Below are 27,584 nucleotides of genomic sequence, written 5' to 3' on the forward strand. Positions count from 1 at the left end.
TGTTGCATTAATACTCAGCACACAAATACACAAAATATTGCAAAATAGCTTCCCAAGGAAACTTTTTTTTTACTAGTGAAAAATGGTTTGGGGTTTGTATTTACTGTATTTCCATCAGGGGCCATTTGATCAGCAGGAAGCAGCACACTAACGTTATGCCGCTGAAGGCAGCACTCAGTGAATGGGATGGAGACTGCAAGCAAAGACTCTGGGCATACAAAGACTCTTCCACTACAGAGGAGATATTGCCATTCCCACCTGTAATTAGAACAGTCTTCTTCACATCCCACCCAGACTGGAAGTCTCTGATATGTTATATGCATTTGTCACTGCTCCATATTCAGCTGCAGCTCAACAGTTGGGCTACCAAGCATTAGGACTACAGATCCACTTGCTGAGATATCTAGGCAACTGAGAGAAGCTGAGTGCCCCTCTAAAAAAATAAAATTTAAAAAAAAGTAATTTAATTAAGCCCACAAATGCTACTTAAAAATTAAAATTGGCAGCACAAAGAAAAAGTCTGTGATGGCCATGATTGGCAGGGCTAGAGGATAATGATGAAGCCAATGAAAGAGAACAGTAGATGGCTCCATGCCTCTGAGGATGAGTCAGTTCTCCCAAGTGACAAAGACGAGCTGCTATTTCTATGTGCAATTTCCTCTGCCGGTGACTTTACCAGTACAGCTCATTACAAATAATAATTGCTTGAAGCCCTGATCTCAGAATCATTGAATTGCAGAATGGTTTGGTTTGGAAGGGACCTGAAAGCCCACCCAGTTCCAACTCCTGCTGTAGGCAGGGCTGCCACCCACCAGACCAGGCTGCCCAGAGCCCCAACCAGCCTGGCCTTGAGAACCTCCAGGGATGGGGCACCACAGCTTCTCAGGGCAGCTGTGCCAGGGCCTCACCACCCTCTGCATAAATAAATTATTCTTAACATACAACCTAAACCTCTCCTCTTTTAGTTTAAAGCCATTCCCCCTTGTTCTATCACTATTAGACCCTGTAAAAGGCCCTGTTTATAAGCTCCTTTCAAGCACTGAAAGACTGCAACGAGTTCTCCCCAGTCTTCTCCAGGTTAAACAAGCCCAACTCCTTCAGTCTTTCTTCACAGGAGAGTGCTTGTGGCTTGTGGCACATGGCTCATGGCTCATGGTAGGTGGCACATGACATGCAGCTCCCTTGTAGCTTACGGCTCAGAAGTACATTCCCTTACTCCAATCTATTTTAAAGCTCTATTGGCCATTCCAACTAGATTACTTCCCAGAACATTCTTGCCTTTCCTGGTCAGCTGTCATCCTATGTCAATATGGCCACTCTTTCAAGGGTGTCTCCAAGATCATTGTACCCAAAATCCTGAGTGTGACACTATCCATGCAGCCATCTACTCAACTGATACATTCTCCTTCCTAGGTCCCAGTTTCCAACCAGGATAGAGGAGAACACTACCTGCTCTCCCAGTCCTGTCACTGTCTTTCCGAGATACTTCATAATCTTTTTATTGCAGCCTCATATGAATTGACTTGAAAGAGCAGGAATGGATAGCAGTCCTGCTTTACCAGGGACAGTAGTCTCTTCATGATATCATGAATGTGGGCCCCTGGCAGGCAGCAAATCTCTCTTAGAGAGATTGTATGTCGAACGTGCATGAGTGCCTCTCAGCAAGCAGTCCCCAATTACTACCATCCTCCACCTTTTTTTTTGGTGGCACTGGTTCTGACGTTACAGGTGCTTAGCTGGACCAGCTTAGTGTGGTTCTGCTTTGCTGGATCTTGGCTGCTACCCACACACTCATTTTTTCCATCCCCAGAACCTTGTATGTGTTGCACAGGGACACCTTGGGGGCAGACTCCCTGGTCTTTCATGACTGCAGTCTGTCTTCACAGGGTTGGAAGCTAGCTTAGCTTCTTCCCCTTGCAGGGGCTTAGGACAGGGCTGTCAGTCAGCTCATGTCAGTTGACAATACCATAGGAATCTGTGATAACTCTGCAGGAATGGGAACCTGGTGGCATTATGGAATTGATAAACTGCTGACAAACACTGACTCGACATCTTTTCAATTTTCAATCATACCAATCACAATACAGACATGTATGATGAGACCCACTCAAGTTCCACCTGAAAGTAAAAAACTAGTATTAAAAAGGCCTAAGAAAAGGAATTCTAGGAAAGATACCATCACAGACATGTTAGGAGGACAACAGTGGCTACTACGACCAGTAGATGGGGTGAGCCTCTCTTCCCCTCCATAGGAATGCCTATTGGGTAAGATTTGCACGCTCAGTTATACCACGCCATTGTGAGAGAAGATGGAAACTGAGAGCTTTTCCACCAGAAGGGCCTCAAACAATATTTCTAATGGTGTAAAAACATTCTAGGGTGGAGATTAGGTAAGTGCATGTAGGAATTACTTTTTGGGCCTTTCTTAGGGACATCGCCTGGACCTTTACCAAGATATTTTCTTTGCTGCAGAGGGAAGTTTTCTGAGGAGGCTCAGGGCTGCATTTGCCTGTTTAGTAGCAGGGCAGCTTTAGAGCCCACTAAAATTTGACAGGATATGCACCCCACCAGATCCAGAGCTCCTCTCCAGTGAGTCTCTGCATTATTCCAGCCCCTCTTCTCCGCGGGTCCTTTGTTAGGGAACAGGTTTCTTCAGATTGCAGTCAGATCATTTTTCAAAGGGAGACCTCATTTGAATCATTAAAGATCACTACCTCTTGGTCTCTTTTTCGGTTCCTTCTTGGTCTTATTGATGACCCCTGCTCCCCAGAACCTCCTGGAAGCTTGGGTTTCAGGATGTCATAATGCAAGGGAAGGACAAAATACAAGATGCAACAAAGACAACACTCAACACACAAGTCAGAGTTCACAGATCAAGACAGATTCAAACAAGGCAACTGGAAGCAGTGCATGCATCTTTTTTACACAAGACTAAAGGCCTTCTCCACGGTCACCATAGTCTCTTGTTATCCTTGTGATCACTCTTGCTTGCCTTGTAGGACTCTGCCCTGAGCTTGCCACATCATTTCTTCTGCTCATCTCAAGTGGCAATGCAGTCTTTTCATATCCACCTCAAGATGGCACTCCATGTACTTCAAAATCATTCATCATCTAGCAGGACACCACAGTCTAGCAACTAGAGTCACTGATGAACAAGTACAAGCAGGAAAAATATATTTGAGAGAAGTAAGAACAAAAATAGTTATGAAACCTTGCTGCAGGAAGAAACATCAATTTCTCCCAGTTCTCTAATGTGCAGTTGTTACCAAGCGAATGAGAGCTTGTGGATGTTAAATTAACCACAAAGCACACCAGAATATCTTCTAAATCACGAAGACTTAAGATAAACTCAAGTGAAAACTGATAACAGCCATCCAGACCACTTTTTTTGCTCCCATCAGTTTTATTTCTGCAGCCTGAGTGGTTTCCACTTCAATGAAAAGTGAAATGAGTATTGCATAATCTGTTGATACAGCTCGCCAGTGAAGCAGCTTTCCTCTTGTGATGTCAGAATGCCTGGATCTTACAAACATAGAAAGGTGACTATTGTAGTAACTGAGTTTTGGTTCTTAGTCTTGATCTTCTGTAAATGCTTTCTTTTCTAACTAAATTAATGTTACAACCGCCATTCTGTGTCAAGCGATCAGTTGTGTAAATCTTTAGGGTAGCCTTTTGGCAAGCTTTTGAAGACTACCACGAACTACAGTATTTGAGACTTGGAAGCAAACAGAAAACACAGCATTTATTCCAGAACATCATATTTATTTATTTATTTGTTTTATATAAACTCATTACAATTAACACTAGACACACGGGCCTGAGGAGACCTCTGCTGTTCCCTGCTGCATGGCCTTTTTTCCCTTGGAAAGACCACCTTTTAGCCAGGACATCATGGTGACGGTTGGGTGACGGCTGAAAAAATTATCTCAGGTATCAACTGCTCTTCAGACTTGGAAACAGCATAAATTTGTCATCTTCCTGTAGGAAGAGCTTGGGAACATTTGCTAGATCACTAAACAAGACAAAGAAAGCTCCTTGTAGTGTCATTTCACTTTTAACAAGAAAACAACTCATGTTTTTTTGCATCAGTGATTTTTATTTTAAGAAAAATTCAGTATACACAATGACTGTTTTGTCATGCTTAAGGTTTAAAGTTTCAGTTCTTTCTTTCTTTTTTTTTTTTTTTTTTAATGAGGAGTTCTGAATATAGCAGCTATGCTAGCACAGGACAGGAAAAGAGAACAAATTTGTCCAAGAAAAAGAGTGGATACAAACAGCAGAATGCAAAGGACCAGACCAGTGAAAGGAAAGAAAAGATGTAGGGAATTGGAACTTAACCTTGTTGAGCAGCCTGGTCTAGCAGGAGGTGTCCCTGCCTATAGCAGAGGGGTTGGAACTAGATGATCTTGAAGGTCCCTTCCAACACAAACCGTTTTATGATTCTATGATTGGTAAGCACAGAAAACAGTCATGACTCTTTAAGACTTAAATCTTTTGCATGCCAGCACAAGCAGCTGTCTTAGCTAAAAGGAATTCTTGCATTCAAAGCGTTCAAGGTAAATTATGAATGAACTACCTGGGAAAACAGTGTAGATGGTGGCTATTTCTAAAACTATGAAAAGAATTCACTTTCCACTTCTCGTTTACTTATCAGATTGCTTCAGCTTTAATCAGGTGCATTGAGGTTGGACTATACTGAAAATTAGCAGGCAGATTCCTGCACAGCAAACAGGTGACACAGGCACTCTGCTAACAAGAAAGGCTTGGCACCACAGATAAGCAAACTGTGACTAAAATTCACTTGAATTTTTACTGTGTCCAGTTCTGGGCTCCCCAGTACAAAAAAGACAGGGATCTCTTGGAAAGAGTCCAGCGGAGGGCCACAAAGATGGTGAAGGGCCTGGAGCATCTCCCCTATGAAGAAAGGCTAAGTGAACTGGGTCTGTTCAGCCTTGAGAAAAGACGACTGAGAGGGGACCTGATCCAGGTTTATAAATATCTGAGGTGTGGCGGCCATAGTGGTGAGGCCAGGCTCTTTTCAGTGGTACGTGGAGACAGGACGAGGGGAAACGGACATAAGCTGCAGCATAGGAAGTTTCGCACGAATGTGCGTAAGAACTTCTTCACGGTGAGGGTGACGGAGCACTGGAACAGGCTGCCCAGGGAGGTTGTGGAGTCTCCTTCTCTGGAGATATTCAAGTCTCGCCTGGACGCCTACCTGTGCGACCTGGTGTAGGGAACCTGCTTTGGCAGGGGGGTTGGTCTCGATGATCTCTAGAGGTCCCTTCCAACCCCTACAATTCTGTGATTCTGTGAATTGCAAGAGAGCGACCCAAGACCTGATTGGGAGAATAGGCTTTGTGAGGGGGATATTTGGCTGCCAAAAAAGGCCTCTCGCTGCCTGCGTGGCTGTTGCTCTGGTAGTTTGGATCAAAAGAGTGGTTTAACTTCAGTTTATCTTTAGTCACTGTCACTTGCCTCTCTCCTAAGGCCCTTCTGTACAAGGACTTCTCTAGTGCAGGCTTCTGAATTGCCTGTGTCTAATGCTGAATCGCTGGTGTAGATAAGCATCTCTCAGTGACAGCATCTAGCTCTTGGATCAGACAAACATCTATCTCCAGTCCTTCCTCTGGCAAGATCTACATGCAGACTGCAAGGCAGCATGTTAAAGATGAGGCTTTCCATAAAACGGGGGGTGGAGCTGAAATCTCTTGGCAAGAAGCAAGGTCTTCTTGGCTCGTGTTGTTCTGCTTTTAGTTTTTAATAAGTTCCGTTCTGTTGGCTTTAATGCATGCTCATATAAAGGGTTGGTTCCTCCCAGTCAGACTGATCAGGTTTGGACCCCTTCTCTGTGCTGCTATGATTCATTTGGCTGGCACCACAGACCTCATACCATCTAGCAAAGAGGTAAGACCTCTTCTTTCTTTCCTCCTGTCCTTACCAACCTGTTAGTTTTAAAGCAGCATCCTCACGGAGATCCCTTCTCCCTTTCCTCCTAACCTCGTGGTCTCCTGACACTCCCTGCCAGGTTCTCTGGGGAGGAGCAGAAAAAAGACACCCTGACAGATTAGCCAGGACCTCAGAGTTCCCTTGCTATCACTATCTCTTGCTCTCCAAGTCATGGCAGACCCTTCAATGGCAATAACTTTCATTCATTTTCTGCATCATCACACTTGATCAGAGATTTCATGCATTTCTCTACCTTTTCTGCAGTTTTCCTTTCAGGTTTCCATAGGGATTCTTTTCATCAATAGACTAACAGGTGTCTCAGAGTTCATTTTTATCCTTTCGATTATCATGAACTGGCAGCTATTTGTTTAGCTTCTTTTTCTGAGTTCATACAACCTAAGCAGCCACGATTTCTCTGCTCTTTTTGTAGCTACACGTTCCTTTTCCTGGAGACACTCTTTCTCAAAGTCTCCTCGCCAACAGCCCTTGCCATCTGCTATTATAACATGAAAAGTACTGATATCGTAGGCTCCTGCAGTGCAGCTGCTGCTTTACAAGATGCTGTAGTACAACCAGCCCTCCCCACAGCCACAGTAACACACTCTGACAAGGAGCCTGTGCTGCCCTCCTCCTGAATTGACAGACAATTCCTCCTTCTCTCCTGCCTTTACCTGAGAGAGTGAGCAGAGATAGGAAAAATTCAGACAGCTAGGAAGCATTCACTACTTTAAAGTTTTTTTTCCTAAGGGAGGACTGGGCAAAAGATAATTTGCCCAACAGGCTCTTTCTTCAAGCCAGTGCCATGCTAAACTTGCAATCTTAAGGTTGCAGACTCAATCCCTGCTGATGTGATCGAAAGATCAAAAGCGTATCTGAAGTGTGAAGCGAGTACTAATGAGAGTTGGATAGTCCTCAGAAGGTTACTGGTGATGGGAAATCAACCCTTAGCCAAGGTGGGCTCTAGGAGGGTAGAAAGGAGATTAAATTCATTTCCGTTCACTGCTTCATCCGGAAATCCAGAAAAGTCACTACTGAAGAAATTCAAAGTCAGCAACCAGTTTGTTGGAATGGAAAATAATCACAGGGCAAGGTAGATACGCAGGTGCTCGGTGGTTTATTGAGGTTAAAGCACTGCAGCCAAAACTAATGAAGGGAAATACCTACAGAGTAGGGAGATGTGCTTTTCTTTCTTTTTTTGTTTTCCTTAAAAACAGATGCTTATATCACTGAAAAACTGAGGCTTTATGTCACTGTTACCACGGGAAACAACACATGAAAGAAGAGGCCCTTTCAGGGAGCAAGAGGAACAGCCTCTACTTTCTGAGAATGGGGCTGATGAAACTGGTACCACAGTGTTGTCTGCTCATCTGATAGCTACATCTTTAAAGGACTGTTAGCACACTGAAGAAAAGACATACATGATCTGCAGAGCAATAACCTGCACCAGTGATCTCCCAGTGATAAATTTAAAACTCCACAGATGCAGTTGATGAAAGATGACTGAGCAGCTACTTTCTGTATGAGTGTTTTATTCTGGAGAACAGTAAAGCAGTAAAGCTTGTATGGAAGAAACACTTCACCCAAGTATAAGTTATTGGGCAGAGTAACAATGTCATAAGCAGATAGGATGGCAGCAAATAGAATAATTGAATGTAAAGCTATGTCCAGAATAAAACAGTTTGGCATAGAAGACGTCAACTCTGCTGGGATCTATGAGTCTTTCTCCCTTCCCAGACAACTTCTGCAGCTTTCTCTTTTCTGCTTCTAACTGCGACTCTCCAGTTTCTCTTGTTATCAAGCAAGCAGCCTTCCCTGTTGAGAAATTGCTTTCTCAACAATTATTGCTTACTCAATAATTATTAAAAGCAGGTGCCACTCAGCTGGCTCAGCTGGCCTTTTGTGGGACATGGAGGCGAGCAGCATTTGCAGGCTGCAAGCACAGCTGCTCTGCCAGAGGGACTCAGAACCATCCTATTGAGCAGCACGTGTCCTGTGCATTCTTCTCCTTCCCAGGATTCCCCAAAATAGAGCTGGGGGATTTATAGAGAAATTAATTGCAATAGCTGGGCTTCCTGGCACGATAAGAACCATAGGAAACCTCAGCTCCCCCTGCCCTTACACCGCACACACACCCTACTTCTCATTTGATATTTTGACCATTATCAGCATTTGTGTAAGATCAGCAGTAGCCTTTGCTGTATGTAAAACCCGCTGTGGGAGACATCAAGCAAAAAGGCATGAGCTGGCATGCCTTCGTTTCTTTCCCCAGTGGAAAGAAAGCAGACGTTAGGAAGACCAGAGGACAATGAATAAAAAGAGACTCCCCTACACTAAGTCCAGAGAGCTCTTTTCTTCTACAGCTACATGGTATAACTTTGAAAACTGGTTATCCTGCTAGAAACACCTCCCACACAACCACTGAGTGCCTGCCTCCTCACTGCTCACTACAGATGATCCTCTCATTACATTTTCTGAGTTCGAGGTACATTTTACAAGCTGTAAGAAAGAACGAAAGTTCTGCTGAACAAGAGCTCCTCAGTGGCACCTGCTTTTAATAATTATTGAGTAAGATGACGTGGCTTCAACTCAGTAATTAGGCTCTCACTGGAAACTTTGTATTGCCTTACACACTGTAAAATGCATTTTATTTCTGTTCTGCATTTAGAGGGCTATCTCTCGTGAGCATCGAGGAGAGAAGCACTTGTGATATGATCTGCAAGGAAATACAGAGTTTCCGCCGTCAGACGCAGCTACCTATTGACATCTGCTTTTTGCAGCTGCTGGGTATCACAGCGTAGGCAGCACTTCGCTGGCAGAGATACCTGGCCAGAAGCAAGCAATTCTGCTCCACCAGAACTGAGGAGCTTCTTTGCATCATTTGAAAAGAAAGAGAGGAGAAAAGGTAATATTTACAAAATGTTGTGGCAGAAGCAGTTGTCTGTCATACCTGCTTATAATGTATATGACTGTAATACTTCTACCTTTCGTTGATGCTTAGGAATTTTAAAAGCAATTTTCCGAAATCCTGCACAATCAGAATTATGTGTATGTGCATTATGCGAGCATATGTTCTCAGTTTAAAATACTTGAGTAGCCATTCTGAAGGTATATTAGAGTCAGGTACGTTGAGCTGCTGTTGTTGCATCTTTAGGCCATTGGTGCCAAACAGTTTTGTAGCCACGATTTGTAGTTCAGATTATAATTGGGTACAACAGAACGGAGCTGTAGCCTGCAAAGGTGTCACGACAGTGACTACACATGGAAGGGGTCAGGTAGTCAATGTTTGCTGTTAATCAGCAACAGTATACAGTGTGAAGACAAATAAAGAGATGATACTCACTTTTCCTCTAATTCCCATTCATAAATTGAAGACAAAAGGGAAGGACGTAATCCCAGCTTACAAAAATTCTGATGTGTTAGGCTAAGAAATGAAGCTTGCTGCGATGTGGTAACTCACATTGACAACATATTTGCACTGTGCCCATTGAAGTTGACTAAATCACATAAAGTAACTTCACTTAAAACTCTCAGTCTATTAGAAAAGAACATACATATGAAAATGACAAATTCCTGTTATTCACTTTGCTACTACAGACAGCACATACTGAGAAGTGATGTCGCCTTTCAGTGAGCTTCATTTCATTAAGATGGCCAGATGCATTTTATTTCTGTCTGCCTCAGTAATGTTCGTTTGATTGGAAAGATGGGTAGAATCTCAAACTTCTATGAACAGTGGCTTCGCTTTTTTACTTTACTCCACACAGAATTTATCTCTCTCTGATTTGATATCTGTGGTCTGTATCTTTTGTTCCTATTTGTTTTCTTCTTTGGAGCATCAATGGCATTCAATGTTCTTGACATGTCTGATTGCAGTTTTGGAAGGACATGCATGCCAAGGACAATACTTTTGCAAGCATTGCATAAGAATCCCATGATATTTAAATACTGTTTGAGAATCTGCAAGTTAGTCATCGAGTGTTGCAGACTTGCCAACACGATTCAGGCTTGCTGAGTAACCACACGCTCATCATGCACAGAGTGACTGACCTTTTTATATTCTTTCATTCTCAGGAACTGGGGGAAAAAAACATGAGTTCTTCAAGTACGGAGTCCCTTGAAGCTGACACCTCAACCTTTTATGACTTTTATGATAATTATAACGATGCTCCACAACCTTGCAGTAAGGAAACCGTCAAGAGGTTTGCAGCCTCTTTCCTCCCTGTTCTATATACCCTGGTATTCCTGGTTGGGCTCATAGGAAACACTCTGGTCATTGTGGTCCTCTTTAAATACAAGAGACTGAAGAGCATGACTGACGTGTACCTGTTAAACCTCGCCATCTCAGATTTGCTCTTTGTTTTATCCCTGCCGTTCTGGTCTTATTTTGTGATAGACCAATGGGTTTTTGGAACTCCCTGGTGTAAAATTATTTCGTGGATCTATCTGGTTGGGTTCTACAGTGGGATATTTTTTATTATGCTTATGAGCATAGACAGATACCTGGCAATCGTTCGTGCAGTGTTTTCCTTGAAAGCAAGAACTGCCTTCCACGGCCTGATTGCCAGTCTTATTGTATGGCTGGTAGCTCTTTTAGCCTCAGCTCCAGAACTTGTATTTAGAGAATCTTTCATTGAACAAAATTATACTATTTGCAAGCTGAGATATCCAAGCAACTATATATCATGGAAACTCTTTTACACTTTGGAAATCAACATTCTTGGGCTCCTACTCCCTTTTATAGTTATGGCATTTTGTTACTCCATGATTAGTAAAACTTTACTTCACTGTAGAAATGAGAAAAAGAATAAGGCCGTGAGGATGATCTTCGCTGTCATGATTGTGTTTTTCTTCTTCTGGACCCCTTACAATATTGTAATTTTACTACAACTGCTGGAAGCTACTGGAGTCATTAGAAACTGTCAAACAAGTAAGAACCTGGACTATGCATTTCAAATAACTGAAACCCTTGGCCTTTTTCACTGTTGCCTCAATCCAGTCATCTATTTCTTCATGGGGGAAAAATTTAAGAAGTACCTGAAGATGCTCTTTAAGAACTGGCAGTTACCTGGAGTTATTTGTAAGTGGTGTGGACTTCATATCACTTACCACACCGAGTCTACAGGATCGTTCCACACACAGTCAACTGGGGACCAAGAAGCTCTGTAACGTGTTCCACACCAACTGACAAAAATAAAATGACAAAAGCAGGAACTTCAAAAAGCTCAGAAAATGCACAAGCATTTAAGTCAGCTCATTTTTGATAATAAATTCATCTCTGGTTTCTGCCTCTTAGATTTTCTGAATACTATGATAGAAGCTGTTCTAGATGTGAGATCTGGCAGTCGGACACGTATGTTTTATCTGCTGCAGTTAGAAATCTCTGCTCAGATGTGCAGCCTTAACTCACAAGTACTACGCTTGTTGCTTCTTTTTCACCAGCATCAAGAAACGACTGGACTCAATGGAGGGCAGAGGAGAAACAACTTACTATCTGAAAGTGCATTTGAAAAATTACTCAAGGAGAAGATGGTTATTACAATATTTTTTATTCCTCAGCTGATCTGTGTAGGTTCTGTTTGCTCAAACATGTAGCTATCTATTAACAACAGCAGCTGCTGTTAGGAGTTTAATCTCAGGAAAGGCTACACCTTCTGCCATTAAGAAAAAAAGGACACAGAACACACACTGTGCACAAAGATGCAAAGCCAGTGCAGTCCATTGTGCTATAATCCAGCTTTGTTTTCTTTCAGGTATCCAAATTGTCTACGCATACGTATACATAGGCATTTTTGAATGACTTAATTACCATAATTCAGGATGGCAATTCTTTTTTTTTTTTTTTAATTAACAATGAAAATGTGGTGGGTTTTTTGTTTTGTTGTTGTTGTTTTTAAATAAATCTTTTAAAAGATAACTTTTTTCCAGTGTGCGTTAACACATTTGAAGCATCTTTTATAAGTATCTTTTAGAATGAATGTTCTTTGCTCCAAAAATACCTAACTGTGAGACTGAATTTTCATTTATGGTATAAACATCTGGCAAGGCAAAAGAAAGCAAAGACAGATTGTATAGGGAAGGTCTGCCGTAATTTAGAAACCACACAAAGAATAGTTGCATTTGATTACAGAGCAGAAGGCAAAGAAAGATGCCACAGTAGCTGCTTGTAGATCTACACGTTATTAATTGGGTCTGAAATGGGAAGGAAAGTCTCAAAGCAACATTTAGATTTTGGCACAAAAAAAATTTTTTTTTAAGGCAAAAATCAGTGCTGTAGTAGCAGCCAAAGTAAGAGTTGAAAAACCTGCATGGAAAATATTCTTGATGGCTCTTTTTTTGCTAAATGACAACAACTATTCAGCAGACTGTCATCTTTCTTAGGCCATCAGTAATGAAACAACCACCCAGCTTTCAAATGCGGCTACAAATAGCAGACAAAACTTAAAAATATCAAAGGGCAGACTGTGAGAAGAAGTATTAAAGTATATATATAGTATTAAAGTATATATATATAGTATTAAAGTATATATATGTAGTATTAAAGTATATATATATATATATATAGTATTAAAGCATATATATATAGTATTAAAGTATATATATAGTAGCTCTGTTGTCATGATCACTTTAAATTAGAAATATAAGTGGAAGCTCACCTCCACGTAACATCCCTCATGATACAACAAACAAAGTAAAAACCAGCACTCTTAAATGCTCAAGCACACATATATCTTTCATAATTCATTGTGGGGAATGCATTGCCATCAGCACTTTGCTGATGCCGACAACTTTAGGCAAGGAACTGCAATAATGCAGACAATGAGAATAGCTGTGGAAGGCATTACTGCACTAAGAAGATATCTTCCTTGCTACAAGAAGTGTACACATTCTTATTATTCAATATAAGTCATTGAATATATCAGATACGAAAAACTGCCTCAAGTAGTTGGTTAGTCCATCTATTGCCCATTTTTATAAGGAAGAGCAAGACAAATTGCAAGTATCAGGTCTAGGAAAGTCTTATGGATGCCACTGAACATAATGACATCATTGGCGAACTGGCATGACATGTCAACCTCACAGATGTGACACTAGTGGCATACACACTGTGATCTGCTGAGCTAAACATCAATCAAGCGCCTACACTAATTTGGAAGCAATACAGTGCGACACAGTAGTTTGTTTTCCTTGGTCCCACTCTGTGACCCTTCTAGTCAGTAAGATCAAGCAGGCCCTTTAGATAAACCTGAGATCTTGCTTTCCAGAATAGGGCAAAGGCTCCCTGTGCTGGACTGGAAAAAGTGAATGTCAGCAAGCAAAAAGCAACCCGTAAGAGACTCTTGGTGACGGCAAGATACGAAAGGTCTGGAGCTCAGAGGATGCTGAGGAACAGCACCAAGATGGCAGCAGCCCACATGCCTTGCTCTGGGCACACACCCTGCAGTGGGGGAGGACGTGAGCCCATTCATGTGTGGAGTTACAGGCCGCACCCAGCAGCTGCCCAACACCTCTCTAAATGCAGACGGCAAGGAGGCCTTTTTCTCACAAAACTCAGAGGTGCTTCTAGTCACTATGAGGCTTTCTGCCGCATATCCTGTGCACGTGTGTGCTTCAGGCAGTGCCTGGTGCAGGCCAAGCTCCCCCCCAGTGAACACTGACCTCTCTTCCCATTGAGCCTCTCCCAACCATCCCAGTAATACTCACAGCTACCTCAAAGGTATGTAGGATGGAAGCTGTGCTCTGAGTGGGCTTCCTGAATCAGGTGCTCGCTAGTAGTGGCCGGCTCAGAAACCCACAGCTCACCAAAGCTGGATGGTTTCCTCTTCTCTGTCACCTGGAACAAACCCTGCTCCCCCAGGCACCAAGCTGCTGTGGATAACACCACTCCTCTTTTGAAAGAGGGCTTTGAAATCTGCTGATGAGAAAGTATGAGATAATACTATTAACACAGACAAAAATAAAGCAGGGATTTTCAAAATGTCAGATGATCAAAGGTATAATTTTAGCTGAAGAAGAGATTCCAAGTGATGAATGAGGTACAGACAGACTTATTGAACTATGAAAAACAATAAAAAGGTATTTGAGTGAAGCAAAAGCTGACTCATTCTTAAACCCACATTTTTTACATCGAGGTTCCTTGGAAGGCCATTCAGAGCAACTGAGAAGACCCAAAGCTGCCACAGAAGTGCAGACCAAAGGAAAAAAAAAAAAAAAAAAAAAGAGCATAATGACACTAACTATAAATAATGATGAAAAGGTTTAAAAAGTTGGTAGTTTTGTTTTCACACAACACGTAGGTCAGTTCAAGTTAGATGTTAGGAAGGGTTTCTTCTCCAAAAGAGTGGTGAGGTATTGGAACAGGCTGCCCAGGGAAGCAGTGGAGTCACTGTCCCTGGAGGTGTTCAAGAAATATGTAGATGTAGCACTGAAGGACATGGTTAATGGGCATGGTGAGGATGGATTGGCAGTTGGACTAGATCATTTTAGAGGTCTTTTCCAACCTTAATGATTCTATGTTCTTAACTGATGTAGAGGCTGTTATCTGTCTTAAAATAGGTGAGAACAAGGGTTAATGTTTGCAAACGACTTGAAAGGGAAAAAAAAAAAATCACATCCTTTATGTAAACACTAGCCAAGTACACGACTGATCAGAGTATCATATTGCTTTAGTTTTTCTGCTGGTGTTTTTGTTTCAGGTCATCGTGGAAGGGCTGAAGTTTCTCTGGGTTTGAGGCTGTTTCTGAGTAACAGCATGCATTCAGTATACAGAGCTCAGTAACAGTATGCTGCAAGCTTCTCACAGTTTCAAGTGTTGCAAAACAAACCTTTTTCCTTACTTTTGCAAGGAAAGTAAGTAATCAAGAATCTGATATGTTTCCGCAGATAAGAAACTCTCATAAAAGACACTTTCAATGCTACTAGCATCCTGTAAGACAACAAAAACATTACCAGATTCACTCTTTTTCTCAAAGAGGTCAGCAGCATTTGATCAGCATTTTACAAGAAACTCTGAGCAGCCAAATTCAGGATGAGATTTCTGTACCTGGAACAGCTGATGGGAACAGTAGCTGCACAATCCTGTGAGAAAAGCATATTTGTCTCTTCTGCACTGGGACACTCCCCCAAAGCTCCCCAGAGAAGTATCCTGGTTTGGGACAGGTAGGGGAGGAGGAGGTCCATCTCTCACTTTAGCCAGTTAGTTTCCATCACACACAAATAGAAAGTGTAGTACCACCTAGCTGTAGCACGAAATATCCTAATCAAAGCAAAGACCACAATAGATCTTTGTGTTTACTCATAACTGGTAAACTGAAATTTGACCACAAGTAAGACCATGACCGCAGACAGAGTGACTTGTCTTTTCCGCTCCTAAAGTATGTGGGGAAGGTGCAAAGAACATGAAGAGAAGAAAGAGAGAAGGATGGCTTTTCTTGCTGCTTATGCACTTCAGTTCAGACGCACATTTAGAAGGAGTGAAGTGGAAAGAAAACAAGGCTTCAAGGACCAATTGTGCTGTCTGTAGGTCCTGAAGGCAAGCAGTGCTGAGAAGTTGCACAGCACAGGTCTACCTTTGCTTTCAGAAACCTTGTTTGCACTTCTAAAGATCTGAAACTCAGCGCAAAGTGTTAGACAAACTTGCCATGCTACAGAGATGGGGCTGAAGAGCTTACAAAGGGAAAGAATAAAGAAGTTTGGATGTTGGATGTTTCTTCCTCAGCTCTGCTTCACTGACTTACTCATACATCATTCAGGTCAGTACCTGACTCTTTGCATCAGAAATACTAGGGAACCACCAAAATCCCCCATGGGGAAGCTGGTTCCTACCTGCTCACGCTCGTGCTTTTCACATGAATGCATGTGCCACAGCCCTCCTCACCACAGTCACACAGAGGTCAGAGTAAATCCATTCACCTCCTCGCCAGCTAACGCTCAAGTTCTCCCTGTGCAGCGCTCACACAGGCAGGATGTGTGTGTTGTGACTGCACTACCTGTACGTTTTGCATACAAATGGCAGTGTCATAAACATCTGAGCACTGGGGAGAATGGATCTGCAGTAAATGGATCTGCACTGATGAATGACCACCACTTTTTAATCCTCCTACGCTGTTCTGATTTTGTTTCGTCATCAAACTATTTTAGAAGAAGTGCAGCTAATTTTTCAACATATTTGCTCCCAATTCTTATTTTCTGATGGAGGGAAACAATTTCAAAGTTCCTTATGAAACTCACATAAAAAAAACTACAGAGCTTTGTATGCCCTATCACAACAGGTATGTGTGAATAAAATTAAACTGATCAAACCTCAAGTTAACATTTCTTTTTTAAAGTTGACTGTCAAATAATAATTATTTAATAATTATTTAAAAAGGTGTCAGCACCTGAGAAAGCAAACTTAGTACGAGATACCTAAACTTCTGAAAATTTTTGGGGTGGGGGCTTCTTCTCCTTTTTTTTCTTTTTTCTTTTTTGAGACACAAGGAATGGTTTTGTACAGATTCAGGACAACTATCAATTGTATCAACAACTTTTCTGTAAGGTGATTCATAATAAGAAAAAGTCATACCATATTTGGTATGACTGAAGCCATCTTCACAATATAATATTAAATCATATTATATGATACGAATAAATGTAGTCTGGATTTTCTGAAGGCTATATACCTTTACCTATGCCCAATTCTTTAACTGTCATGCTAATATAAAATGCTGGCTTCCCAGATCCTGGGAAAAATAAAAGGTAAAAAGAGCTCCAGAAATGTCAAGTATTGGTACATTATTAGCCGTAGAAAAGTTGATAGCCGCTAATAATGGAATAAATAAGTAGCTTGTGGCAGTGTCTATTTTAGTGGTGCCTCCTAGCAAAATCTGTCATGTTTTCTAGACCTGCAGCTGCACAATCCCACAATTGCCGCTTGGGCAAACAAAACAGTTTAAAAAAGCAGTCTGAGAGACCCTTCACAGAAAGAGTGGAGTCACATCCCTAGTGGATGCACAGGACAAGCTAGATGTATTTGCTCCAAAAAGAGCAGCTGCCAAGGCACCAGTTGGTAGGGTAGCTGGAAGTGCTGCCTGGATGGATGGAGGGCTCGGCGGTCCTCCGCTGTGACACCAAGCCGAGTCCCACGAATACAGGCTGCAGTGGGTGGGGCAGAATTGGTCATAGGTATTTTCACATGGATGATGCTTATTGCTTAGAGAAAACACATTTTTTATTACCTGCTGCTTACTGGACAGCTTCCACTGTCTCCAATGCCTTAGTGTATTGAGCTGCAGAATTAAACCGGGCATCAGTAGCCTAACCAGGTCTGTTGCGACCTGTCAGAGTCAATATGACCAAAACAGACTACAGCACCCTTATCCTTTCCATCTCTCTGAAAAAAAAAAAAAAAAAAAAAAAGGAGCTTTTAAGGTTCTGTTTTCATGCTTGCCATGGATCTCAGACAATTTAGATCTTACGACTGCTATACAGAAATAAAGACTGTGCCCTCTTTGTAAAGCAAAGGCATTTTGTAGATGAATACTATTGTGAAACTATTTATTACTGCAGAGACAAAAATTTGTGTGTTCATTGCTATCTGTCTTGCCTTGCACCAAGACATGAAGAACTAAACACAAAAAATTTCATCTCCTTCCACAGAAGCTAAAAACAACTTTAGCACAAGGGATGGTGCTAAAAAAAGCCTTTGGTTTTGAGCAATTTCTTCCTTAAAGTTCTCTGTCAATAGGTGGTTGCTGGCCTGAATCATTGAGGTTTGCATACAAAAATGCTACCCCTTCTTGACTTGCTTGCCCAATTCACTTCACATTTTGACATTTGCAATCATAAGGGGGTTTCAGCAATTTGCATGAATGCACTAAAACAGGTAGCAGAATAGGAACATTCTTTCCATGTAAAAGCAGCATTAAATTTTCACATCAAAAGACATCCAGGCTGACAACGAGCAAGCCCTAAATCAAAATATACAACAGAGCACAGACTACAGTACTTAGAAGAGGTAATACTCTTAAATAATCTCAACTACTGAGTGCCAGTATGTGGCACAGTGTGATCTTTAGGGCTTGGGGGACTTTTTGCAAACTGAGTCATGGCAACTGAGCTAAACAGCTAGATCAGCAGTCAAAGTTGTGTCCCCTCCACTGAAAAGAGTATAAAAGTACTCAAATGCCACCTCGATTTCATAAGAAAAAAAAAAAGAGACTTCACCTGAAAGTTTCAGGTGCATAAGCTTAGAGAGAAATTACTTGCTAAGCTCATCTTCAAAGAAAGTTCAGGGATAGAAATTCGTCAGGCTAAGTACCATTATTCCTATATGAAAAAACACGCTGCTATTAAATCAGAAAAAGAAAACAAAGACAAGTGATGTGAGCTGAGCAACGCACACTTAATTTATGACAGAAATCCTCAGCTTCTAAGACATTTTACATTCTTATATGCTACACTGAAATGGGGCAAGCCCTTAAACTGATGACACAGAGAGAAGAGAAATGGTGAGAACCCCTGAATATTCTTTCATCCACCTTGCAGGACAAATACAACATGGTTGTATTTCTGCAGACAATAATTGCTCACCAGAAAATGGAGTGAAACCAGTCTAGGCACCATTGAGCCTTATTATTTAGAGATAACTGAAAATAGGTGATACATATTGAGAATTGCATGAAAAAGCATGTTTTTTGTCTTGAATTCCTAGGGAAAATGTAAGAAAGTAAGCAGTAACAGAAGTAAGCACAGGCAGTAAGCACTATCAAACTGAATGTTCACAACCTTAATGCTTCAGAAATTTTTTGATAGGAACTGGTTATTTTCCCCATCCTGTACATCAAGCCTGGAGGGTTGAGTCTTCACTCCAGCTCATGTAAAATTTCTCCCTTGCAGCTTATGAAAATCTGAAAACTACAGAGGTCAGCATCATTCTCCTTCTCCGTCTCAGCAAGATGCAAGGCCATAGCCTTTGGTGGTGGTTGGAGGCATCAGAAAAGAATTTTTTTTTTTTTTCCCCACAGCCTCCTTGGGTTTGGAGAAAACAAAACAAAACAAAGTAAAAACCGCTACTGTCTACGTGACACACTATCATGGTTTCCCTCTGTCTACACCAGGCTTATTACACATACCGTGTTTTGAAATTCTGACCATTCTTGTTTGCTTGCATCTCTGTAGTGTTTAAACATCCCCTCCAATTCCTCTAGTACGGCTTGCATAGGTACAGTATAAACTGGAAACAAACTGCAGTTAAGTCAGGTATGCTAGTACAATAATCTCATTTTGGTATCTTTACACAGAATGTGTTTTTCAGAATTAAGAAGAACTGCCTTTTGGGTGATTTCAGCATAGATAGATTCTATACATTTGCATTTCAATTACTAGCACTTTCTCTACTTCATAGGTCGGATGATCAAGCTTACTTTTTTCCTTAGTTGCTTTTCTTTTTTTTTTTTCCCCCCCACCCCCTCAATAAAAGAAAGCAGTCCAAAATGTGGCTAATAAAGCATCTTCTTTTGATGTCAGCTGAAATAAGGATCTGCAGAGGCTTTCTTCAATGCCTTTGATACTTTTGAGTCACGCCAAACAGATCAGAGAGGTTAGAAGTGGATAAATGAAAGAACTTCTGCAGCAGGTATCAACCAACAGCACTTCCTTTCTACTTCCACATGAGCTAATGGGCTCAGTGCTTTAAATAACATAGTGCTGGCACATACCTATGTTTGGCTATAGTCAAAAGACTCGCATTGCTTTAAGCTTTTGAGGTAGATACTGCTCTGGATCAAAGGACAAAAAAGCAACATAGGAATGCAATGTGGCTGAAGTCACCGCTTAAACAAAATTATGCAGGAAATCATGCAAACCTTGTATGAGTTCAATGCTAGGTTCTCAGGTTTTTCAAAGTACCGGATCTACCTGTTCATGATTAATGCAAACCACATCCTAAAACTGAGTAGAAAAAAAAAAAAAAAAAGCTTGAAAAAAAGGTATATACAGTATGCAAAGGAGCTATCTGTCAAAGCCTAAAGTCTTCCAGAAAACCTGGGGAAGAGGGAAGAAACTATCAGTTTCTTTTTCCTCTTCTCCACAACGATTCTGCCAACACTTGACCTGCAGTGCTGGATGATGTGTAGATCCCTCTACAGCCACCACACACAACACAGCCACTCACCATCTCCCAGGGAAAGTGCTTTGGAGAGTGCTATTGCAGAACTCCCAGTTTTTGGCTAAATCTTGACTAGAGATCCAGACAGCATTCATCATGTGCATCTAAACAAGGGTTGTGGACCTTGGAAAATGGAACCTCTGAATGGTACTTGGACAAAAGGCATAACCAAACTAGAAGCAAAGGCATCTTTGTCTAACTTGCAAGTTAATGATTGATAGGTGGTGGGGATCACACTTCAGACATCTGATGACACACTGAAGGAAATTCTCGAGGTTCCTCTAAAGAAAAGACTTCCTCAGTACAAAGGGAAGAAGCAGTAAGATGCAAGGAAGAATGAAACAGGAAACATACCGCAATCGTTTCTTATGAAGCCCTGGAGAGATGACCCACAATCACTAGGCATTTCTCCACACGAGGCTCAGAACTGAACTCTGGCCCGCAGACGCAGACAATACTGAAAACACTCAGCCAACAGTAATGTAAAAGCGTGAGCTCTAAAGAAACCTAACCCTAAACAACGTAAAAATATATACATAGTGCATACAATTCAATGACCTAAGGAAACCCGACAAAAAATTATTCTGAATGACAAAAACTGACTGCTTTTTCCTACATTATCTGCACCAGTATTCAACAGATCCATTCTATTTAATGACCCCTTCTGTTGGAGAGTTTCAAACTCAATTCACAACCCCACTTCAGAGTTAACTTGCCTCTTCCCCGCAAGTTTAAAAAGGGTAAGTTACAGACATGCAGACTGTAAACACATTACCACGGTGCAATACAGTAATCTCAGCAGACTGTCCCTGCAAGTGCCTTGATATGAAGGCGTGATAAGGAGCTTTATGAGCAAGACGAAGACGATGCTTCCCATTCCGACACAACGCCATTGCAAGTGAGCCCTACCCAAGACCCTGACTTTTGAGTGCTGCATGCGCCTGAACTTCAGGAGTTGAGCCTGTGTACTAAGGCTTAAGACAAGAATTTTAAAATACATCCCCTCGATTACTTAGCCACACAGATGTTATATGCTACCAAAAGGGGCTTGCACTACCAAGTGAAACTAGCACCGGTTCTGTGAAGCCTCTGTTGGTAACACACACCTTCAAGATTTCCCTCAAAGCTGGGAAACTCTTGTTCACTACTCCCATTTTTGATAACATAATAAGCAACATAAAACCCCTTCTGAAAAGGGATTTTTAGACATACGCATGTCATTCAGCAAAGGTAACACAAGGATTCTTGTGATATGTTTCCAACGCTTATCCGTTCAGCCCTTTGTATCAAGTCCCAGGATCATCTCCTCCTGCCCAGTTTTGCCTTCTCACTGAGAGAGAACCCTTAGGGCAGACCCCAATCTTCTCTACCTTCTTTTAGTCAAACAGTCTTTCTGCCAGCACCTTGGAGTTGGGCTGGGCAACCACGCTTTTTAAGTCTTGGCTTCCAAAGCAACATTTTTGCAACTCTCATTTCTTTCAGAGAGTCTGGAGCATGCAGACAAGGTCATTGAGAAGAATCTATTGCTTCTTCACACTCTTATTCAATCTTCTCTATGTTGCTCTGCACTTCTTTATATTGTTGTTCATCCAGTCCATCCTGATGGCAACACAGAAGAGATGGCACAGAACAGCCCTCAAACCAAGCTGAAGTTAGGTTAGCATTTGTCAGCACTCTAAGATATTTGAACAGATATGGGTGGATTTCCACAAAGTGTCAGAATATCAGTCTTAGACATTCAGATGCTGTTGTTCTCAGTTATTTCAATATGTCCAAATTTACAATACAAAGACAATGTAATTGCCTTTGTAGTCATCTATTTACAGAAAAATGACCAATCTCACACAGAGAGTAGATTCCTTTCCCTAGATGTCAATGGTCACTGTTTTGCTTATAGGGCACCTTCTCAAACTGGATAACGCTACACTACCTCGTTCAGATCACACTGTTAAGGACAGGGTTCTTCTTCTGCAATAGCCATTTCTGAACACCATGGATAGATTTTCTTGACTACTACTTAAGTCAACATTCAAATTGTCCAAAATTCATCCAAAGACGACAAAGGGAAGCTGAGAAGCTGTAGAACAAATAGGAGATCTGCCTGCAAAGGAGAACTACAAAGGGCATGGAGGGGCTGAAGGGATGTGGACAATGCCAAGACTCAGCCCTGTGACTGTGAAATTCTGGTTAACTTCTATGTAGATCATAACTATGTTATCAACATAAGGGGAAGAGTAGTCTAGTCCATGTGTTATCAAAGAATACAACCATGTTGTGCACACTGTTGACCAGTTTACATTTACTCGCTCAGTCATTCATGCACAGGCAACACTACACTTTAAGCCTAGAAATCTCGATCCACGTCTGGCAAAATACCTGTGCTGAGTCCTTACAGCTAAACTTTGCAGGCAGATTTCTGATAGCATAGGAATTCCTGCACATAGTCCTAGGAATCACAGAAACATTTGAGTTGGAAGGGACCTTTAAACGCCATCTAGTTCAACTCTCCTGCAATGAATAGGGACATCTACAGCTCGATCAGGTTACTCATAGCCCCATCCAGCCTGACCTTGAATGCTTCCAAGGATGGAACCACATCTCTGGGCAACCTGTTCCAGTGCTACACTACTCTTGCCGTAAAAAACTTCTGTGTTATACCCAATCTACGTCTTCCCTCTTTTAATTTGAAACCATTTCCCCTTGTCCTATCACAGCAAACCCTGCTAAAGGTTCTGTCCCCTTCTTTCTTACAGCCCCTCTTTAGATACTGAAAGGCCACTATAAGGTTTCCCTAGAACCTTCTCCAGGCTGAACAGCTCCAGCTCTCAGCCTGTCCTCATAGAGGAGCTATTCCATTCCTTGGATAATTGTTGTGGCCCTCCTCTGAAGACACCTCAAGATTGCACACTAAGGCTAGGAAGACTAGGATAGACCCCAGCCACACAGTAGCAGTAAACGTGGAGGCACAGGGACCCACTGTATGATGTTTGAGGAGAACACAAACTCTCAGCATCCACAGGCACAGCTATAAATGAAGAAATAGCAAGTGGCAGCAGGCTCTACATGGTAGATATTTGCTCTGAATGCCACTAGTCGTAGAGATCTCCCTTCTTGTTCTCACACAGACGCCACAACATTTAGCAACCTGTTTTTTCTTGTAGGCAGAGCAGGATCAGGAATCAAAGCCCCAGCTTTCAGTTCCTTTCTGTACACAACAAATAACTTCCCAGAAAGCAATTAACAGGCAGGTGCATTATTGAAGCTATCTACAGACCTAGTTGAAAAATACTGAGTTTATCATTTTGTTCTCGACTGTCTTATATTTATCTAGATAAATGCTTGCAATCTTAAATGCAAATAAATAAATAAATAAATAAATAAATAAATAAATAAATAAATAGTATTTGTAATATTACACTGAGTTTTGACAAAAAGAAAAATATGAAGGATTATACTAACTACATTTTCATGAATGCAATGGAAAAATGAAGTGATAACAAGAGCTACAGGATGAACAACTTTTCCGGTCTCTTCACAGCACTAATCGGCAGAAAAACGAAAATACTCCTTCCTTTTAAAGCACTGAACTGTTGTAGGAATTGTATCTAAGTAGTACCATTAGTCTGCACACTGCACACCACAAAACCCACAACCGGTATGAAACCAATTCTGTTCCATTCCTTACTTTCAAAGCCTAGCTTCATAATAAATGACTTGGAGAGCGTGTTCTGAGGTCTGCTATGGATGATGCAAAGAACAAAAAATTCTGGAGTCAGCACAGAGAATGAACTGTTTTAAGCACTGCACACAAAGCCCACAGCCATAGAACCTTGCATTTGTGTAAGAATTTAAGACTCAAAGTTCTCTGGTTCTAATGAACTGGTCTGAAAGCTCCTACAGCAGTCAGCCCATCAAACACATACCAGAGGTATCGATAACGGAGTGGCATTCCTTTTCATTCCCTTCTCAGGCAAGGCTAGCAGTCTGCATTAGCTGAGAAGAAATAGTCATGTTTTTGCACTGACAGTCTCAGAGGAGAGTGGCACCTTGGGAGACCTCACAGTCCATTACAACCACTTTCATTTGCTTTACTTCGCACAAATCTTCATAATGAAACAAACCAGACATGAACAAGAACCTATTGTTCACAGTGACTTTACAACTTCATTTCTTACACAACACTTTAAAATCAATCTTCCACCTCCCCTTTTTTCATTCCCAAGCAATCACAGGAAGGATTTCATCTTTAAAGAACCATTTTAATGATGTCAGACAAAAAAACTAAAGGGAACAACCTCAGGTTGTGAAAATATTCAATATTTTTGTCTTAATCTTTTGTTATTTAACTCTCACAAGAAGTTTGCATGATTGATAACAAAACCCTAAGAATTAAAGAGACGATTCAATCTGCTGTGGAATGCCAGCTTTTCTGACATCAACTGCATATCTTTGCAAGTAACAGGCACTTACAAAGATGATCAGTTTACTGGAACAAAACAGAAGATATGAATTAATGAATACAAGCGTTCAAATTCTTTAACTTAAAACCCTCTAGTTCCAAGTTTCTAGCCTATGAAAAAGAATTGTTCCATGTCAGAAAAAAAATAAAAAATAAAAAATTTTACAACTACATTCTGCAGATAAGTTAACTAGAGACTATGGTCCAAGCAAAACAACCTAAATTTCATGCATGTCCTAGTACTTGTCAATTTAATTAGAATCTTTGGAGAAAGCAGGAAGGAAACAAGGTCTCTCTCCACAGTCTGCATTGCTGCTAAACGGATCAGCTTGGGTGAGTGCTCTCTTCCACAGTTGTTCTCACTGCTCCCATAACAAACCAATTTGCATGGAGTTTAAAAAAAAAAAAAAAAAGGTCCACTCAATGCTGGCTGTCAGCATAGACTAAAATGATTCTGATACTAAATAGATAATAATAAAAAAAAGAGTTGCAAGTGTCTAGTACATTGGCAGCACTGGCCTGCCAGGCCACGTGAGCAAGCAGCAGGCTTGTAGGATTGTACAGCCCTTTTGTAGGCTTCTCTCCAGTTGCAAAAGACAGTAAAAAGAAAATCATAAAAGAGTTTCTGTAATGCAAACAGCCTACAGGAGCACATTTTTAGTAGACTTTGATGTGACAGTTATCTTCTAGATGAGCTCAATTTCACAGTCCAAAGCAAACTCTGAAGTCACAACTTTTCTTTTTCAAGAGAATTTGTATTTGTATTTAACTCTGGCCAGCTTAAAAAAAAAGTCTTCAAAGAATTTAAAAAGTTGTCTCAGCTAGACAATGTACTGATTAACACTGACTTAAAAAAGGGGAACTGTGTTTAAAGGAAACGGGAAGCAAAGTAGGGGGAACGCAAGGAACTACTCAAATCATTATAGATGGCTCAGCCACACGTCTCTAACAAAGAGGGGTGGTGCATCAATTTCGTACTGTGTGGTTGCATTAATAATAGGTTTGTCTACAAATTCTATCTCACACAGCTGGGTGCTGCATGGAGAATGCTCCAGCTCCAACACTGTTACGTTGTTTGGCACTGATGAAACAAGTATATTCCTTGGAACAAAAAGGGTCAACTGAGGGCCACGGGCTGGCCAGTAGCGACCGAGATTAAAGCCGTTGATCCAAATTTGCCCCTGTTCAAAGAGAAAGAAAACATAATGAAGTTTTAATAATTTGACAATGACCAAACGACTCAACTTTTTAAAGCATAACATGCTTTGCATTGTGAGTTTTCTTGATCTTTCAGTTTGTTAGGACACCAGGATAGAAAATCTGTTCAAGAAAATGCTAGAAATAACCGAAAGAATCTGAATTCCCTGATATTTTGCTGCTGTTTTAAAATGAAGTGGTCAGATACTGCAGTCTTTCCAGATATGACAGTCCTTAGGAAAATAGAGTTGCAGATTTCTAACAACGAATTTTATAACTAGTCTCAGACCAAAGCAAGCCCTGAAAACTGTATTTGCTTGAAGCTGATTGATGAAGAGAGAAAAAACTTGCAAAAGAAGAAATCAGATGCTAATTCTTCTGTTGTCGTCTGCAAACCATAATACTGTATTGTCTTTGTACTCCTTTCCTTTGGATGATTTTACAAAAGATGTATGGCTTTCCCAGGCATATTAAATTCCAATGTTTATTATACTATTAATAGTTTAATTAACTAAGGAAATTATGAAATGACAGTACAAAGGTACTGTATTTTACATTGGTTGAAACAAAATTTTTTAGGTTTTGCTAGCATTAATGTAAATTCAGTGACATTGTGGTTAATTCAGCATACAAACTCTTTAAATCACTTTTTATAATAGAAGTGGCCCTAACAGTTTAAAATACTAATGTCACAAACATCCCAAATAAAAAATGGAAAACAAGAAAATAATGTAAAAATGAAAACAGTCTTTTATACACCAGAAAGTGCACACACTGCAGTGAAACAAATAGAGGTTTTTCCAGAGGTTTTGAAATTGAAGAGATGCTAAATGTTCAGTAAAACTGCAAATGAATTCCTGAGGTGAATTGCATTGATCATTAGAAAAGATATAAGCTGATCTGGACAAACCATCTGCTTTTATTCTTCTTAAATGTCCTTTTCATCATGTGTCAGACAATTTACAAAGAGTTCAGCAGCCAAGGAATAGGATGGGAATAGATAATTTAATCTGTGTTTTCCTTCTTGCTTTAGACTTCAGTAATCTGAATGCAGGGGAAATGCAGTCATGGCATTGATGTACATTGATAAAAATTACAAAATAACCTGAATCTAGGATTGCTAAAATTCAGATAATAAAAAATTACAGAAGCACAAATGTACTATACTGAATCTTAATGTTCCAGGTGTTTGGGAGGCATTTTTCTTCTGCTTTCTTTTTTCTAGTATTTATTGAAACAGCTTTTATGGAACTTGCAAGATACATTTTTAAGGAGCTGGTATATTTGTCAGTGCAGATGAATTATTTTATCTCTGTATCCACTACCACAGTTTAAGATCCTAAATCTTACATGCCAAGAGGTTAATAAACTTTGATCTCAAACCTTTTTTCAAATTTAAATCAAGTTGATCTTGGTTCATTGCTTGCTTTTGATGTATTTTAATACATCAAAAATAATACATCTTGTCCTTTAGGATAAGGGAAGCTTTTTTAAAAATAAAAATAAATAAAAAATCAAGCTTACTACTTTACTTCTATACTAGTTTTATCATAAAACGTGACATTAATACAAGCTACTCACCCAACACACAAAATGAATTTGCAAATGCACTTACTACACAGTAGACTAACTAATAGACAGGGTGACTGTGACCCTCTGGGAAGTAGGAGTTTAGTGTAGGAATCAGCTGCATTAGACTTCTATGCAGCAGGTATACTCATACAGGTCTTGGTTTCTGATCTTCACCTTTATTTTTCCAGTAAAACCATGAACTTCATTTCTCGTTTCCAAACTGACATTTAAAACAAGAACAGCACAGACAAGGAGTGGATGTCT

At 40.7% G+C, this 27,584-nt stretch overlaps 2 protein-coding genes across 4 annotated transcripts in view; one reads left to right on the forward strand and one right to left on the reverse strand.

The window, feature by feature from the left end:
- Window positions 1–3,741: 3,741 nt before the first annotated feature.
- Window positions 3,742–27,584, reverse strand: part of GLB1 (galactosidase beta 1) — a 66,194-nt gene continuing 42,351 nt past the window's right edge. Inside the window, exons 16-17 of one of the 3 annotated variants that reach the window (XM_019616613.3) lie at window positions 11,056–11,130; window positions 3,742–4,012 (exon numbers count right to left, since the gene is read on the reverse strand). In XM_019616613.3, coding sequence (XP_019472158.1) covers window positions 11,089–11,130 — 42 coding nt within the window. In that variant the 3' untranslated portion in view covers window positions 3,742–4,012; window positions 11,056–11,088. Of the gene's footprint in view, window positions 4,013–11,055; window positions 11,131–24,330; window positions 25,733–27,584 lie in introns of those variants that run through there. The other 2 variants (XM_085226534.1, XM_010712985.4) reach the window with 2 other exon arrangements.
- On the forward strand, window positions 8,467–12,168 carry CCR4 (C-C motif chemokine receptor 4). The gene is made up of 2 exons (XM_031553974.2): window positions 8,467–8,851; window positions 10,021–12,168. Exon 2 carries the CDS (start codon window positions 10,039–10,041, stop codon window positions 11,113–11,115), a length of 1,077 nt encoding a protein of 358 aa, XP_031409834.2. The 5' UTR covers window positions 8,467–8,851; window positions 10,021–10,038; the 3' UTR covers window positions 11,116–12,168.

This window comes from Meleagris gallopavo, chromosome 6 (genome assembly GCF_905368555.1).
Source record: "Meleagris gallopavo chromosome 6, MGAL_WU_HG_1.1, whole genome shotgun sequence".
NCBI classification, from domain to species: Eukaryota; Metazoa; Chordata; class Aves; order Galliformes; family Phasianidae; genus Meleagris; species Meleagris gallopavo.

Coding starts and splice junctions, on each gene's coding strand:
- CCR4 (XM_031553974.2), top strand. CDS start 10,039: ATGAGTTCTTCAAGTACGGAGTCCCTTGAAGCTGACACCTCAACCTTT.